Source organism: Salvia hispanica, chromosome 1 (assembly GCF_029641045.1).
Source record: "Salvia hispanica isolate PSC_SH4W2 chromosome 1, Shi_PSC_v1, whole genome shotgun sequence".
NCBI classification, from domain to species: domain Eukaryota; kingdom Viridiplantae; phylum Streptophyta; class Magnoliopsida; order Lamiales; family Lamiaceae; genus Salvia; species Salvia hispanica.
The window spans coordinates 48906068-48919621 of NC_142692.1; the positions used below are offsets into that span (position 1 = coordinate 48906068).

The window sequence follows — 13554 nt, forward strand, 5'->3', positions numbered from 1 at the left end:
TTTTCCACCTTATGGTGCAATCTTATCATGTTCTCTGTTTTCCTAACAACTGTTTTGTGTGGTCTTTCTTTAGACCCTACTTGTGAATGAGTTAAAAAAAAATTTTCTTCCTTTCAAGTACCCTATCACCATCTTGAGATTTTAAATTAAGTACGCTAACAATTCGAGTGCGATAAATCAGAATGCCGCCTAGACGCAACGTGAGGAACGAGGAACCATCTTCCCATGCTTCGGAAGAGCAAAGCGTGACGCAACCAAGACCGCCGTCACCACCACCACTACCTCCACGAGTAGATAGGGAAGTCGTGAAGCTTTTCCTTGACCAAAAGCCTTCTACCTTCGATGGAATGGGCGAACCTGCGAAAGCCGAAACTTGGATACGAGCCTTAGAGCGCATCTTCCGAACCTTAGTGTGCAACGACGCGGAGAAGATGATCTGCGTGACGCATCAGCTGACCGGATCCGCCGTTTTTTGGTGGGACACCAAACTGAAGACCATGCCCCAGGATCGCATAGACGGGATGACTTGGGAGGAGTTCAAGACAGAAGTTTACGATAAGTACGTACCTAAGAGCTACCGCAAGGCGAAAGCAGCTGAGTTTCACAACCTCACCCAAGGACGTCTGTCTGTAACCGAGTATGACCGTGCACTTTGTGACATGACCCGCTATGCGCCAGAACAGACCGATACCGATGAGAAGCTGGCTGATAAGTTTCGTGAGGGCCTTAGGCACGAGATTAGGATGGCGTTAGCAGTCCGCGGAACCCTTACGTACGCCGAGGCGCTAGCTCTCGCCTTGGATGTAGAGGCAGCAATGCCAAAGGAGAAGAGTGCGGGGAACACCGCGATGACATTACCCCCGCCACATCCTAACCATGACAAGAGGAGATGGGAGGAGAGTAGGATCCACCATGACAATAAGCGATACCGTCCCAACGGAGGAGGACAGACTTCGTTCAATCCGAGGAGCGACCCCCGTGCCAGACCACCTCAGTGTAACGTTTGCGCCAAGTACCATTTCGGGCAGTGTAGAGGACCGAACTCGAATAGATGCTTCAACTGTGGAGGAAACGGGTACTTCTCGAGGGAGTGTCCGAGCAAGGGAAACGGACCGAGGCAGAACCATCAGGGTTTCCGTCAGCAGCCGAGAGTGCCACCTACGAGCTTGGGAGCAAACCCGAATCAGCAACTGTGGCTGCAGCAGCCTGTCCGCCCAAGACTTCCAGCCCCGGCTAGAGCGTACGCTATAGAGCAGAAGCAGCCCAAGGTCGAGCAAGGAAAGCCCGAGAGTGGAAATCTAGCAGGTATAGGCGAAATCCTTGATACCCCTATCGTTGTTTTGTTTGATACGGGCACATCGCATTCGTTCATCTCTGAGTTGTGTGTGCATACCCTAAGTTTGCCTACTAGGAAGTCCGAACATAAAATGATGGTGTCCTCACCAGCAGGAGAAATGATAGAGATCTCTCGTTTTTGCTTGAACGTAGAAATCGTACTAGGAGAACTTAAGTTAGTTGCTCACGACCTGCGAGTTATGGCGATGAGAGACGTTGACGTGATCTTAGGAATGGATTGGTTAACTACGAACTTCGCGATGATTAGTTATAAGAAGCGACAGATAACCCTGCAAACCCCGGGTATGGAACCCGCCGTGTACCACGGAATCTCGATGAACCGACGACTCGCTGTAGTCTCTGCGTTACAAGCCACCGCCATGTTGAGGAAAGGACGCCCGGCCTACCATGTCTATCTCCGCGGAGAAGAGAAGGAGGAAGCGAGGCTCGAAGACGTTGCTGTCGTACGCGATTTTCCCGATGTCTTTCCCGAGGAGTTACCTAGACCGCCGCCCGATAGGCAGTTAGAATTTATGATCGATCTCGAACCTGGAGCCGCCCCCATATCGAAGGCGCCGTACCGCATGGCACCTAAGGAGTTAGAGGAGTTAAAGATTCAGCTGCAAGAGCTCATGGATTTAGGATTCGTTAGGCCCAGTGTTTCGCCATAGGGCGCACCGGTGCTCTTCGTTAAGAAGAAAGATGGGTCAATGAGAATGTGTATTGACTATAGAGAGTTGAACAAATTGACCCTCAAGAACAAATACTCTTTGCCGAGGATAGATGACCTGTTCGACCAACTCCGAGGAGCCGGAGTGTTCTCTAAGATGGACTTGAAGTCCGGATACCACCAGCTGAAAGTGCGAAAGGAGGATATCCCTAAGACCGCATTCCGTACCAGATATGGTCATTATGAGTTCGTTGTGATGCCGTTCGGTCTGACGAACGCCCTAGCCGTGTTTATGGATTTGATGAACCGCGTTTTCCACCCGTACCTAGATACGTTCGTCTTAGTTTTCATAGATGACATCTTAGTCTACTCGAAGGACGAGAAGGAGCACGCGGAACACCTACGGATCGCGCTGGAAACGTTGAGGAAGGAGAAGCTGTACGCCAAATTCAGCAAGTGTGAATTCTGGTTGAAGGAAGTCAACTTTTTAGGACACATTGTGTCAGCAGAGGGAATCCAAGTGGACCCCGCTAAGGTCGAGGCGGTACAACAGTGGAAGTCGCCATCGACGCAGAACGAGATTCGGAGTTTCCTGGGTTTGGCAGGATACTACCGAAGGTTCATAGAAGGATTCTCTAAGATAGCGAGACCAATGACCCAACAGCTCAAGAAAGGAATCAAGGTGAATTGGACGCCGGAGTGTGAAGCGAGCTTCCAACTTTTGAAGGAGAAATTGACCACCGCACCAGTATTAGCTGTGCCAGAGCTTGGAGTCGACTACGTAGTTTACACCGACGCTTCGAAAGTCGGATTAGGATGCGTGTTGATGCAGAACAACAAGGTGATCGCTTACGCGTCGCGACAGTTGAAACCGCACGAGTTGAACTACCCTACCCACGATTTAGAGTTAGCCGCTGTAGTGCATGCCCTAAAGATTTGGAGGCACCATCTCTACAGAGTTAGGTGTGAAATCTTTACGGACCATAAGAGTTTGAAGTACTTCTTCGAGCAGAAGGACCTGAACATGCGACAACGGAGATGGCTCGAGCTAGTGAAGGATTACGATTGTGGTATCAACTACCACCCCAACAAGGCAAACGTAGTAGCAGACGCTTTAAGCCGTAGAGACCATTCGCAACTCGCCGTCTTTCTGACAGCCGAGGAGAGCCTAGTGCGAGAGTTGAGTAAGTTGTGGATAGAAGTAGTTAGAACACCCGATACCGTGAAAGGTCGAATCGCCGCGTTAGTAGTAGAACCTGATCTAAGGACGAGGATCGTTGTAGCTCAACGGCTAGATGAGAAATTGGAGGAAATTCGAGTCGAAGTAAGAACCGGTGAGTCCGGACAGTTTGGCGAGGCTTCCGACAACACTCTCACCTTTGAAGGGAGACTGTGTGTACCAAACGATGAGAGTCTTAGGAACGAAATCTTGAGCGAAGCGCACGGAACCCCATACGCTGCTCACCCCGGGAGCACAAAGATGTACCAGGATCTGAAAAAGTCCTTTTGGTGGAACGGCATGAAGAGAGATGTCGCAGCTTTCGTGGAACGTTGCTTAACCTGCCAACAGGTGAAAGCCTTACACCAACGACCGTACGGGAAGCTACAACCGCTTGAGATACCCGAGTGGAAGTGGGAGCACATCGCTATGGACTTCGTGACTGCGTTGCCGAAAACCCTTAAAGGGAACACCGCGATCTGGGTGATCATCGATCGGCTTACCAAGAGTGCGCATTTCATACCAATCCCCGTAACCCATGGATCGGATAGGCTAGCCCGAATCTACGTTCAGGAGATCGTGCGACTACATGGAGTCCCAGTGACAATTACGTCTGATCGTGACCCGAAGTTTACCTCGAAATTTTGGATTAGCTTACAACGCGAGCTTGGAACACGCTTAAACTTTAGTACCGCTTTTCACCCACAATCCGATGGACAATCCGAGAGGACGATACTAACTCTCGAGGACATGTTAAGAGCCGTGGTGCTCGACCGAGGCGGAAGTTGGGAGACCGCACTCCCTTTGATCGAGTTCGCCTACAACAACAGCTTTCAAGCCACGATCGGCATGGCGCCATACGAAGCACTCTATGGGAAGAAGTGTAGATCTCCGTTCTACTGGGATGAAGTTGGCGAACGAAGAGCGCTTGGACTCGATGCAGTCGAAGAAATGGTCGAAATCGTTCGACGAATCCGTGCGAGAATGAAAGAAGCCCAGGATAGGCAGAAGTCGTACGCCGACGTTCGATGGACGGACTTGCAGTTCCACGCCAGTGATAAAGTTTTTCTCAAAGTATCCCCGTTGAAAGGGATAGCATGTTTTGGAGTCAAGGGCAAGCTGAAACCACGTTTTATCGGGCCGTACGAAATTCTAGAAGGAGTAGGACCCGTAGCTTATAGATTAGCATTGCCGCCCAGCCTTGGGAATGTGCACAACGTTTTTTATGTGTCGCAGTTGCGAAAATAAGTGTTCGATCCGAAGCATGTGATTCGTTACGAGGATATTGCTGTAAGCCCGGATCTGAGCTACGAGGAGCGACCCCAGATGATCTTGGATCGAAAGGTCCAAACCTTGAGGAATAAAACCACTGCCTTCGTGAAAATTCAATGGAGAAACCACGGGCCCGAGGAAGCCACGTGGGAGCGTGAGGATAAGATGATAGAGCTATACCCGGAACTTTTTCCGTAAAAAGGTACCAAATTTCGGGACAAAATTTTTTTTAAGTGTGGTAGGATGTAACATCCCGGATTTTAGAACCCTAATTTTTGAGCCCTAGAATTAATTGTTGGTGACGTGGCATCGAGGATGCTTTTATTTCATGAGTTGATATGGTCGATTTGAGTTAGGGTTTGTGTTGAAAGTTTGAAAAGTCAACCCTATTTAATTTAATGATGTGGCATGTGATATATTAAGTTATGAGACTATGTGGCAATTTAATTGTTTATGGGTGAGTGAGAATATTAGAGAAAATTTCTATAAATACTTATCACCCTAATTCTTGTAATTTTCGAACCCTAGACCCCTTGGAGAAAGAATTTCTATTTTTCCGGAATTTATTTAATACTTGGGATATTTATCCAAATTAAATTCCAAGAGCCAATTATTTCCTTGTTTAGAGATGGAAAAATCGAGCCCCCTTATTATTCTATTGATTTTCGAAAATCACTATATTTGGGAAGGAAGGAATTTTTTTATTTTATTTGATTCCTTACTTGATTTCCTTCCATACCTAGAATTTAATTATTCTACCAAATCTTTCCATACTTCAAGAGAGCTTGCCATACTTTATTCTAGTCAATATTCAAAAATTCATGCCTTATTTAAAAAGGCTAGAAATCGCCCCTTACCTTGTTGCATGGAGAATTTTCCTTATTTTTATTTTGCTCCATGATATTTTATTCTATATGGAAAAATACCAAAACAAAATCTTGGCTTTTTGGAAGGCCTAATTTTCGAAAATTATAGGGATTTGCCCTAGGATCTATTTTTGTTAATTCTTCTTCCCTACTTCACAATATTATTTTATTTATTTATTTAATTGGGAGAATGAGATCTTACCAAATATTCTATTCTAATTACCTAAAGATCTTGTGGAACTCTATAAATAAGAACCAAAACCCCAACCCTAGCCCCCCATATTTTCGGCCCTCTCCCTCACACACACCCTCTCAAATTTTCTTCTACATTACTCCATTAATCCTTCATCCTTTGGGAAGAAATTGAAGTTTAATCTAAGAACTTTGAAGAATCAAGGCTATTACTTGTTTCTACCGATTGTTTTTCGCTAAAGAGGTATTTTTGTTTAAGAGTTATGCTTGTTCTCCTTCTACCTTTTCCTTTTCTTCTTCTAACCGATTAATCGGTCTTCTTGAACCCTCATGCATCTTAGTTGAGTGAAAGAGGGATGAAAATGGATGTGGGAACATGTGTATGTGTGTGTGCCGTGAGTGTGTGTGTGGCGTGTGTGTGTGTGCCGCGTGTGTGTGTGTGTGTTGTTGTGTTGTGTAGTGTGTGTTTGATAGTTAAATAATCTTATGTGATAAACATGATCTTGGATAATTAGTAATGATAAGATAAATCGTTGCGAAGAGGGAAAAGTAATGAGACATGCATGAGTAAGAGTAGTATTGAACCTAATTTGTGATATGTGCCTATGTGATTAAAAGGTGAAACTTTGGTTGCGAAGCCGGATAACGGAAAAGCGAAACTACTTGAAAACTAAGCAATCGAGGTGGGCTTTACTCTAAAAACTCTCTTTTACTTTATCAAAATGTTGTTCGGAGTTATAAGGGTGGTTTAACTATTATGCCATACCTATGTTTGTTTTTATGTGATATCTGATCTGTTATTACGAATTCGGGTTTGAGTATGGGCCGCAAGCTCTACCAGGCTGTGTACACAATGGGATCGAGAGTCGTCCTTGCTAGTCGGCCGGTCTCGTGGGTGAAAAGTGTGGCCACACTTTCATCGCACCATGGAATGATTGTTAATTAATGATGAAAATGGGAGATTATTTTGACTGGCCAGTCTATGAAAATATATTTTGTGATACTCGTGATATTCCTTTTATAACTGCTTAAAACTCGAGTTCACTTGGTAAGGGTGGCATAACTTACAAAATGTTTTGACAACGAGCTCACTGAGTATTTCAAAATACTCAGCCCTGCATGTGTTTTCCTTATGTGCAGGTTGAATGACGACGAGTGGTGGCGGGTGTTGAGCAGCTTAATTAATTAATATGGATATGTTGAACTCTAAGTGTAGTTGTGTCACCATACATAGCTATGCTTCTCTCTTGGTCGTTTTCCGCTGAATTTTTGATACACTCTAGAATTTCTTTTTGGAATATTTGCATCTTGCCTTCGGTTTGAAGCCTTAGTCTTTTCTTGTGATTTTGACTTGGATATGATGTCGTACTCTTGAGATTTTGATCGTTATTTATGATATTTTTCTTCCTTTAATCTTCTAGGTTAAGTTGTTGCATTTAATACTCTGATATCTCCTTCAACTCTTTTGGTCAATACTCTTTAAATGAAACCCTAGCCTATGTTACTTCTTTGGAGTCGGTTTCGGGTAGCAGCCGCCGCATTTATTGTACCCTAGGAGGGCGAACTGTTACAATCATATTATCTTTCAATTTATTTGCTCAACACCGCCAACCGCTCATCGCTGCTCAACCTGCACATAGGGAAAACACATGCAGGGCTGAGTATTTTAAACATACTCAGTGACCTCATGCCAAAACATTTTTAGTAGATATGCCATCCTTACCATAGTGAACTCGAGTTTGCATTTATAAAAGAATATCATCGAGTATCACAAAATAATTTCATAGACTGGCCAGTCAAACAATTCCTCTCATTTTCTCAACAATCAACAATTCCATAGTGCGACGAAAGTGTGGCCACACTATTCGCCCACGAGACCGGCTGACTAGCAAGGACGGCTCCCGATCCTAACTGTGTACACTAGCCTGATAGGGTTTGCGGCCCTACTTAGACCCGAATTCGTTTTTATAGCCCTATAGCCTAATGGAGCGGACTCACAAACTAAACATCAGGCACACAACATAACCAAAACAATCACAGGCATGGCATAACATTTTAATTCACCCTTATAACACCATAATCAATATTTTGGTAATAAAAGAGTTTAGTGAATAAAGCCCACCTCGACTCCTTAGATCACAAGTACGTTCTTCCTCTTGCTATCACACCGAGAGCGCGAGTTATCACCTTTAATTTATGTGTATCACAAGTAAGTCTCAATCATCTACTCAAAAACATGCATGTTCCCAACGTTTTCCTTTTTCCCATCGATTAGTTTTATAACATCGTTCAAAAAAAACAAGGCATGATTATCATATCAATTTTATTCACACCACAACTCCCAATCTGACATCAAAACATGTCATGCATGAGTGTTTTACAACACACATCACACGCACACAGAAAACACACATGCACGCACACCGAGGCACGCACACACACACGATCCACACACACACATACGCATCCCATATTCATCAATTGTTTCCCCTTTCACTCAATCTATATGCATGAGGGTTCAAGAACAGCGATAAATCGGTTAGATGAAGAAAGATTAATATAAAAATACCTTTTCTTGATAGAACGAACGGTAGAAACAAAGTAATAGCCTTGATTCTTCAAAGATTCTTGAGTTTCAACTTCAATTCTTCTCAAAAGATGAAGAAATATTGGAGAAAAGTAGAAGAAAATTGAGAGAGATGGGAGGCGTGAGTTGGGGAAGTGGGAGGCGTGTATTTTGTGATCTAGCGTTAGGGTTTTGTCTCTTATTTATAGAGTGCAAGTCCCATAATTAAATAAATAAAAAGATTTGAGGAGATATGGGAGGAGATTGGCATTAATTCTGGTGAGAAATAAGGGGATTTCGAAATCTTAGGCTATTTAATTAGCCTATGATTTAATTTAAGTATTTCACGGAGTAGAATAAAATATTACGGAGCAGAATAAAAATAATAATCTCCCCAATTAAATAGGAAAAGTGACGATTTTTATTCCTCTCCCACAAGGAATTTAATTAATTTCTTAATCAAAATAGGATATGGCAAGATCTCCTTAGATATGGTAAGATATGCTAGAATATTTATATTTATTCATGGAAGAGAATAAATAAGGAATTAAATCATATAATAAAATAATTCCTTCTCCCATAAATAGGAGATTTTCGAAAATCTCCATATTATAAAGTGGGTTTTGAAAATTTCACAGAGGAAATAAGGAATAATCGGACTTTGGATTTAATTTGGATAAATATCCCAAGAGAATAATCAAATCCACGAAAAATAGAATTCCTTTCCAATAAATAGAAGTGGTTGATTCCAATTAAATAATGATGCTGCTATTTAATCTCACTCATCCCTTAGGAATAATTCACCACAATATTATTTCGCCCCGCATCAAAATATTCACATAATTACGTCACAAAATCCACCATTTTTAATTCCACTTCATCTTCACAACATATTTTCCACAATATTGAATTTTCAATAGCCACGTCATATAATCAACAAGTTTGACTATTCAACTCAAACTCAACTCCATATCGCAATTAGGTCACAAAGAATCATGCAATAAATCACTCATCATTTAATTCACATACTTCATAGCATTAAAACATTTAATGCAAAAATTTTATATCTCGAAAATTAGATTTTGAAAAAGTGGGATGTTACAAGCTTTCTACTACATTTCTTAAAATCTCGAATTAAAATTCCTTTTTTATTGGTATAGAGTATAAAACAATTAATATCTTCTCTCACATTCTCTTCTTCTTTTCAGTATTTTATACATGCGTCTAATTTTCATTAATTCAATTGTGTAGTTTAATTCAACCAAAAAACAAACTAAATCCTCATTATTTAATAGAGAATACTCCTTCCGTTCCTGAAAATTTGTCACTTATTTTCATTTTTGTCCGTCCCTAAAAATTTGTCACCTTTCACTTTTACCATTTTTGGTAGTAGACCCCACATTCCACTAACTCATTCTCACTCACATTTTATTATAAAAATAATATATAAAAGTAGGACCAACATGCCACTAACTTTTTCAACCCACTTTCTACTACATTTCTTAAAACTCTTGCCGGGTCAAATGATGACAAATAATGAGGGACGGAGGGAGTAATTTTTATTATTCTATACTATTATTATTTATATTATTATTAGGATGTTATAATTCAGACTCCCTCCGTCCCATCTAAGTTGGTTCACTTCTTTTGGACATAGAGATTAAGAAATTGAGTTGAATGAGTTAAATGATACTCCCTCCTTCCACTAATTATAATAATCTTGTTGCAATTATTATGTTGTAAACTAATAAAGAAAATCGTAATCTAATTATTATAATTATGTACCATAGTAATAAATATAATAAGAATTTATTGTAATTTGGTAAACTAAAATTCTATTGGGTCGACCTTACGCAACTTGAAACAAAATGCAGTGCACATCAGAAGTTGATACTTGAAATAGAAGCAGAAATATACTCCATGTCCAACTAGAAATGAAACGTTTTCATTTTTGGGTCGTCCCATTAAAAATGAAACGTTTCTTAAAATAGAAATAATTTTATCTCTACTTTTCTCTCTCTTCTTTAACTTACAAAACAACACTACATAAAATCTTGTGCAAAACAGCAAACGTTTCATATTTATTGGGACGGAGGGAGTAGAAATGAGTTCACAATTATTTCAATATTGTTTTAAAAAAAGCACAACCAACCAACCAACCAACAAGGCAAGAGGAGAAATGGAAGAATGCAATTTGATTATTGCAAGACGTCTGCATGTAGGTCTGGCAAATCGGGTACGCGCGGATACTCGATTCAAAAATTTCGGTTATCCGATCCCGAATTTCCAATAATCTAATATTCGATACCCGATCTGAAATTATTTTTTCGGGTACCCAGATACCCGACTCGGGTATCCAGTCCCGATTGTAGATTTTTTTAAATATTTTTTTATTATTTTTTTAAGAAAATTAACTACTACAAATTTTTGGAAATACAAACTTGTAGTTCGAATTAGATACAAACTAAAAGTAGTTCGAGTTGAAGATAAAAAAACTACTACAAATTATTAGAAATAAAACTTAAGAGTGAAGGATTTCGTGAGTACGTTTGAATTTTTTAAATAATAAAATAAATACATAATTAATTAAATTTTAAAAAAAAATCGGGTAATTTGGGTATTACCCGATCGGTTATCGGCCCGACATCCAATAATACAAAAATCCAATTACCCGATATTTCGGGTTCGGATATCGGGTATCCAATTTCCGATACCCATTTTGACATGCCCATGTGTATGTGTAGAAAAATTGGAGTTTAGTAATAATGAATTAAAAAGGTAAGCTGACAAACAATATTGTGTTAACTGAAAGTGGATTTATAGCATAAATGACAATGAGGAAGCGTGATACTCCCCTCTCCCGGGCATATTTCATTACACAACAAAAACAAAACTATCATCTCTCCTCGTTCTCTCTAACTCATCACAACCTCTGTCTTTACATGTTATTAATTTTCTCTCTAGGGGAAAATTAATCAGTGAAGATGGGGGGAGGAGATATGACAGCATGCGCGTACATGGTGATAGTGCAGTTAGGGTATGTTGGTATGAATATCATAGCAAAATTGGCAATGAATACCGGAATGAGTCCTTTTGTGCAAGTTGCATATCGCCAACTTTTCGCTACGCTTTCGATTCTTCCTCTTGCTTACTTCGTAGAGAGGTATCTATCCATATATCTATCCATCTATATGTATCTCTATGTCATCATTTTCTTGACTTCTTCTTGCCACCCCACCTTGAATTCATTTTAAATGTGATAACTTTTAGCATACAACTCATCAATTACTCCCTCCGTCCTACAAAGATTGTCTCACTTTGACCGGGCACGAGTTTTAAGAAATGTAATGAAAATTGAGTTGAAAAAGTTAGTGGAATTTAGGTCATACTTTTATATATTAGTTTTATAATAAAATATGTGTAGGAATGAGTTAGTGGAATATGGGGTCCACTACCAAAAATGGTAAAAAGTGAAATGGGATAAATTTTGTGGGACGGACGAAAATGGAAGAATGGGACAATCATTGTGGGACGGAGGGAGTATTTGCTATGTTGGATTCACATATTAACTCAACAAAAACTTCTCTCTTCGGTTATATTATAATGTGAATTTGACTGCCAATTTTTGCAGGAATAATCGCCCTAAAATGACACGAAGTATCTTATTCCAGATCTTCTTATGCTCCATATTTGGGTGAGTGGAAAACAAGGCACATATATATATTAAAAAGAAAAAATTCAACATCTGAAAATAGGGCTTATCTTATGGTGCAGAGTGACAGTGAATCAAATCACATATTTCGTGGGACTGAAGAATTCAACTCCAACAATCGCATGCGCGTTAACCAACATTCATCCCGTGGTCACCTTTATCATGGCTGTCGCCTTTCGGTAATAATCTATCAAACCCTAACCCTCAAAATTGACACAGGTTTTCAGGCTCCACTGACATCCCTATATGTGACAGATTGGAAAAGATAGGCGTGAAGACCAAGGGAGGGCAAGCAAAAATACTGGGGACGGTGTTGTGTGTAGGAGGAACCCTGTTTTTGTCGTTTTACTCCGGACTCGTCGTCATTCTAGGCCCTTTTCTCCTCATTCTCAGTGCTGTTTCTTGGGCTGTCTACTTGATCATCCAAGTAACCACACCACCTCTTCTAATCAATCTCAAATTAATGTCTTGTCAAGTCAAATAACTACAACATTAATATAATTAAATTGCAGGAAAAAGAAAGCCTGAACTACAATGTTCCCTTCTCATGCACGGCCATAATGTGCGCAATGGCAACTGTCCAGTGTGTGGCCGTGGCCTTCGCAATGGAGCCTAACTTATCTGCTTGGTCCCTGGCTTCCGAACTTAGGCTCATCTCATCCATCTACGCGGTATAATATATCATTCTCTCATTTCTTCATCATCTATATTTAGTTACAAAGTAGAGTAATATAATGTTTGCAGGGAGTAATGTGCTCAGCAGTGGCATTTTGCCTAAAGGCATGGTGCATAGACAGGAAAGGCCCTTTATACGTATCCGTGTTTAGCCCTTTGCGAATTATGATGGTAGCCATCGTCAGTTTGGCTGTACTTGATGAAAAGATCTACATTGGAACGTAAGTCTAATTATTTACGATTTTAGGCTGGAATATTATGTTTGGTACCTTTGTGTCTCTAATTATAACTTACTGAGTTGGTCCGTTCTTGCAGAGTTGTTGGACCTGTGCTGATTGCGTTGGGACTGTACGGACTGTTGTGGGGCAAGTTTAGGGAAACAGCTGTTCATGAAGCAGAGAAGATAGCTGAGCATGACATGAAAATGGAGGAAGTGCCGCATCCAACAATTTTTAACGGCAAATTTTTTTATTTAAATTCAATTTGGATGGTAATTGAATTAAATGGAAGAAATTATACTTTTGATTTTATTTAGTTGATTCCATAAATACTCTTCAGTCTCCATGGCTCAAAAATCAAATGTTTGGTATCTATTGTTAAAAAAATCAGGAACTATTGGTGTTCATTTATAAAAGATCAGGTAAAATTATGTAGTTCACTCTAGATCTTAACGCTACCTCCGATTATGGTTTGTATTACCATCATATAAATATTATTAGAAACATTCAATTTACTAAAGCAATCCGATGATGGTTTGTTATTACCAACAAATTATAAATTTTATTACAAATATATAATTTACAAAATCAATCCGATTATGGTTTGTTATTACCAACATACTATAAGTTTTCATCAATTTCATATATCTTCGGTTTTTCTCTCTCTTTTGGATTTGTTTCTCTTTTACTTATAAACTCAACAACTATTCCAATATAAATAGGTTATTTCAAACTTTCTCCGTCTTATAAAATAGATTATTTGTTGTTAACGTGGGTTTTAATGTGTAATTGGTAAAATAAGAGAGAATAAGATAAAAATAGTTGAAAT

At 40.1% G+C, this 13554-nt stretch overlaps 2 protein-coding genes across 2 annotated transcripts; both read left to right on the top strand.

Moving 5' to 3' along the window:
- The first annotated feature begins 182 nt into the window (after positions 1-182).
- On the top strand, positions 183-10880 carry LOC148934039 (uncharacterized). Its single transcript, XM_089062149.1, has 3 exons — positions 183-1192; positions 1604-1933; positions 10865-10880. The coding sequence occupies exons 1-3, from the start codon at positions 183-185 to the stop codon at positions 10878-10880; spliced, it is 1356 nt and encodes a 451-aa protein (XP_088918275.1).
- A 224-nt stretch (positions 10881-11104) lies between these two features.
- Positions 11105-13139, top strand: LOC125220469 (WAT1-related protein At1g09380-like). The gene is made up of 8 exons (XM_089062150.1): positions 11105-11283; positions 11752-11814; positions 11895-12011; positions 12088-12259; positions 12345-12503; positions 12577-12728; positions 12823-12965; positions 13117-13139. The coding sequence occupies exons 1-8, from the start codon at positions 11105-11107 to the stop codon at positions 13137-13139; spliced, it is 1008 nt and encodes a 335-aa protein (XP_088918276.1).
- Positions 13140-13554: the final 415 nt, after the last annotated feature.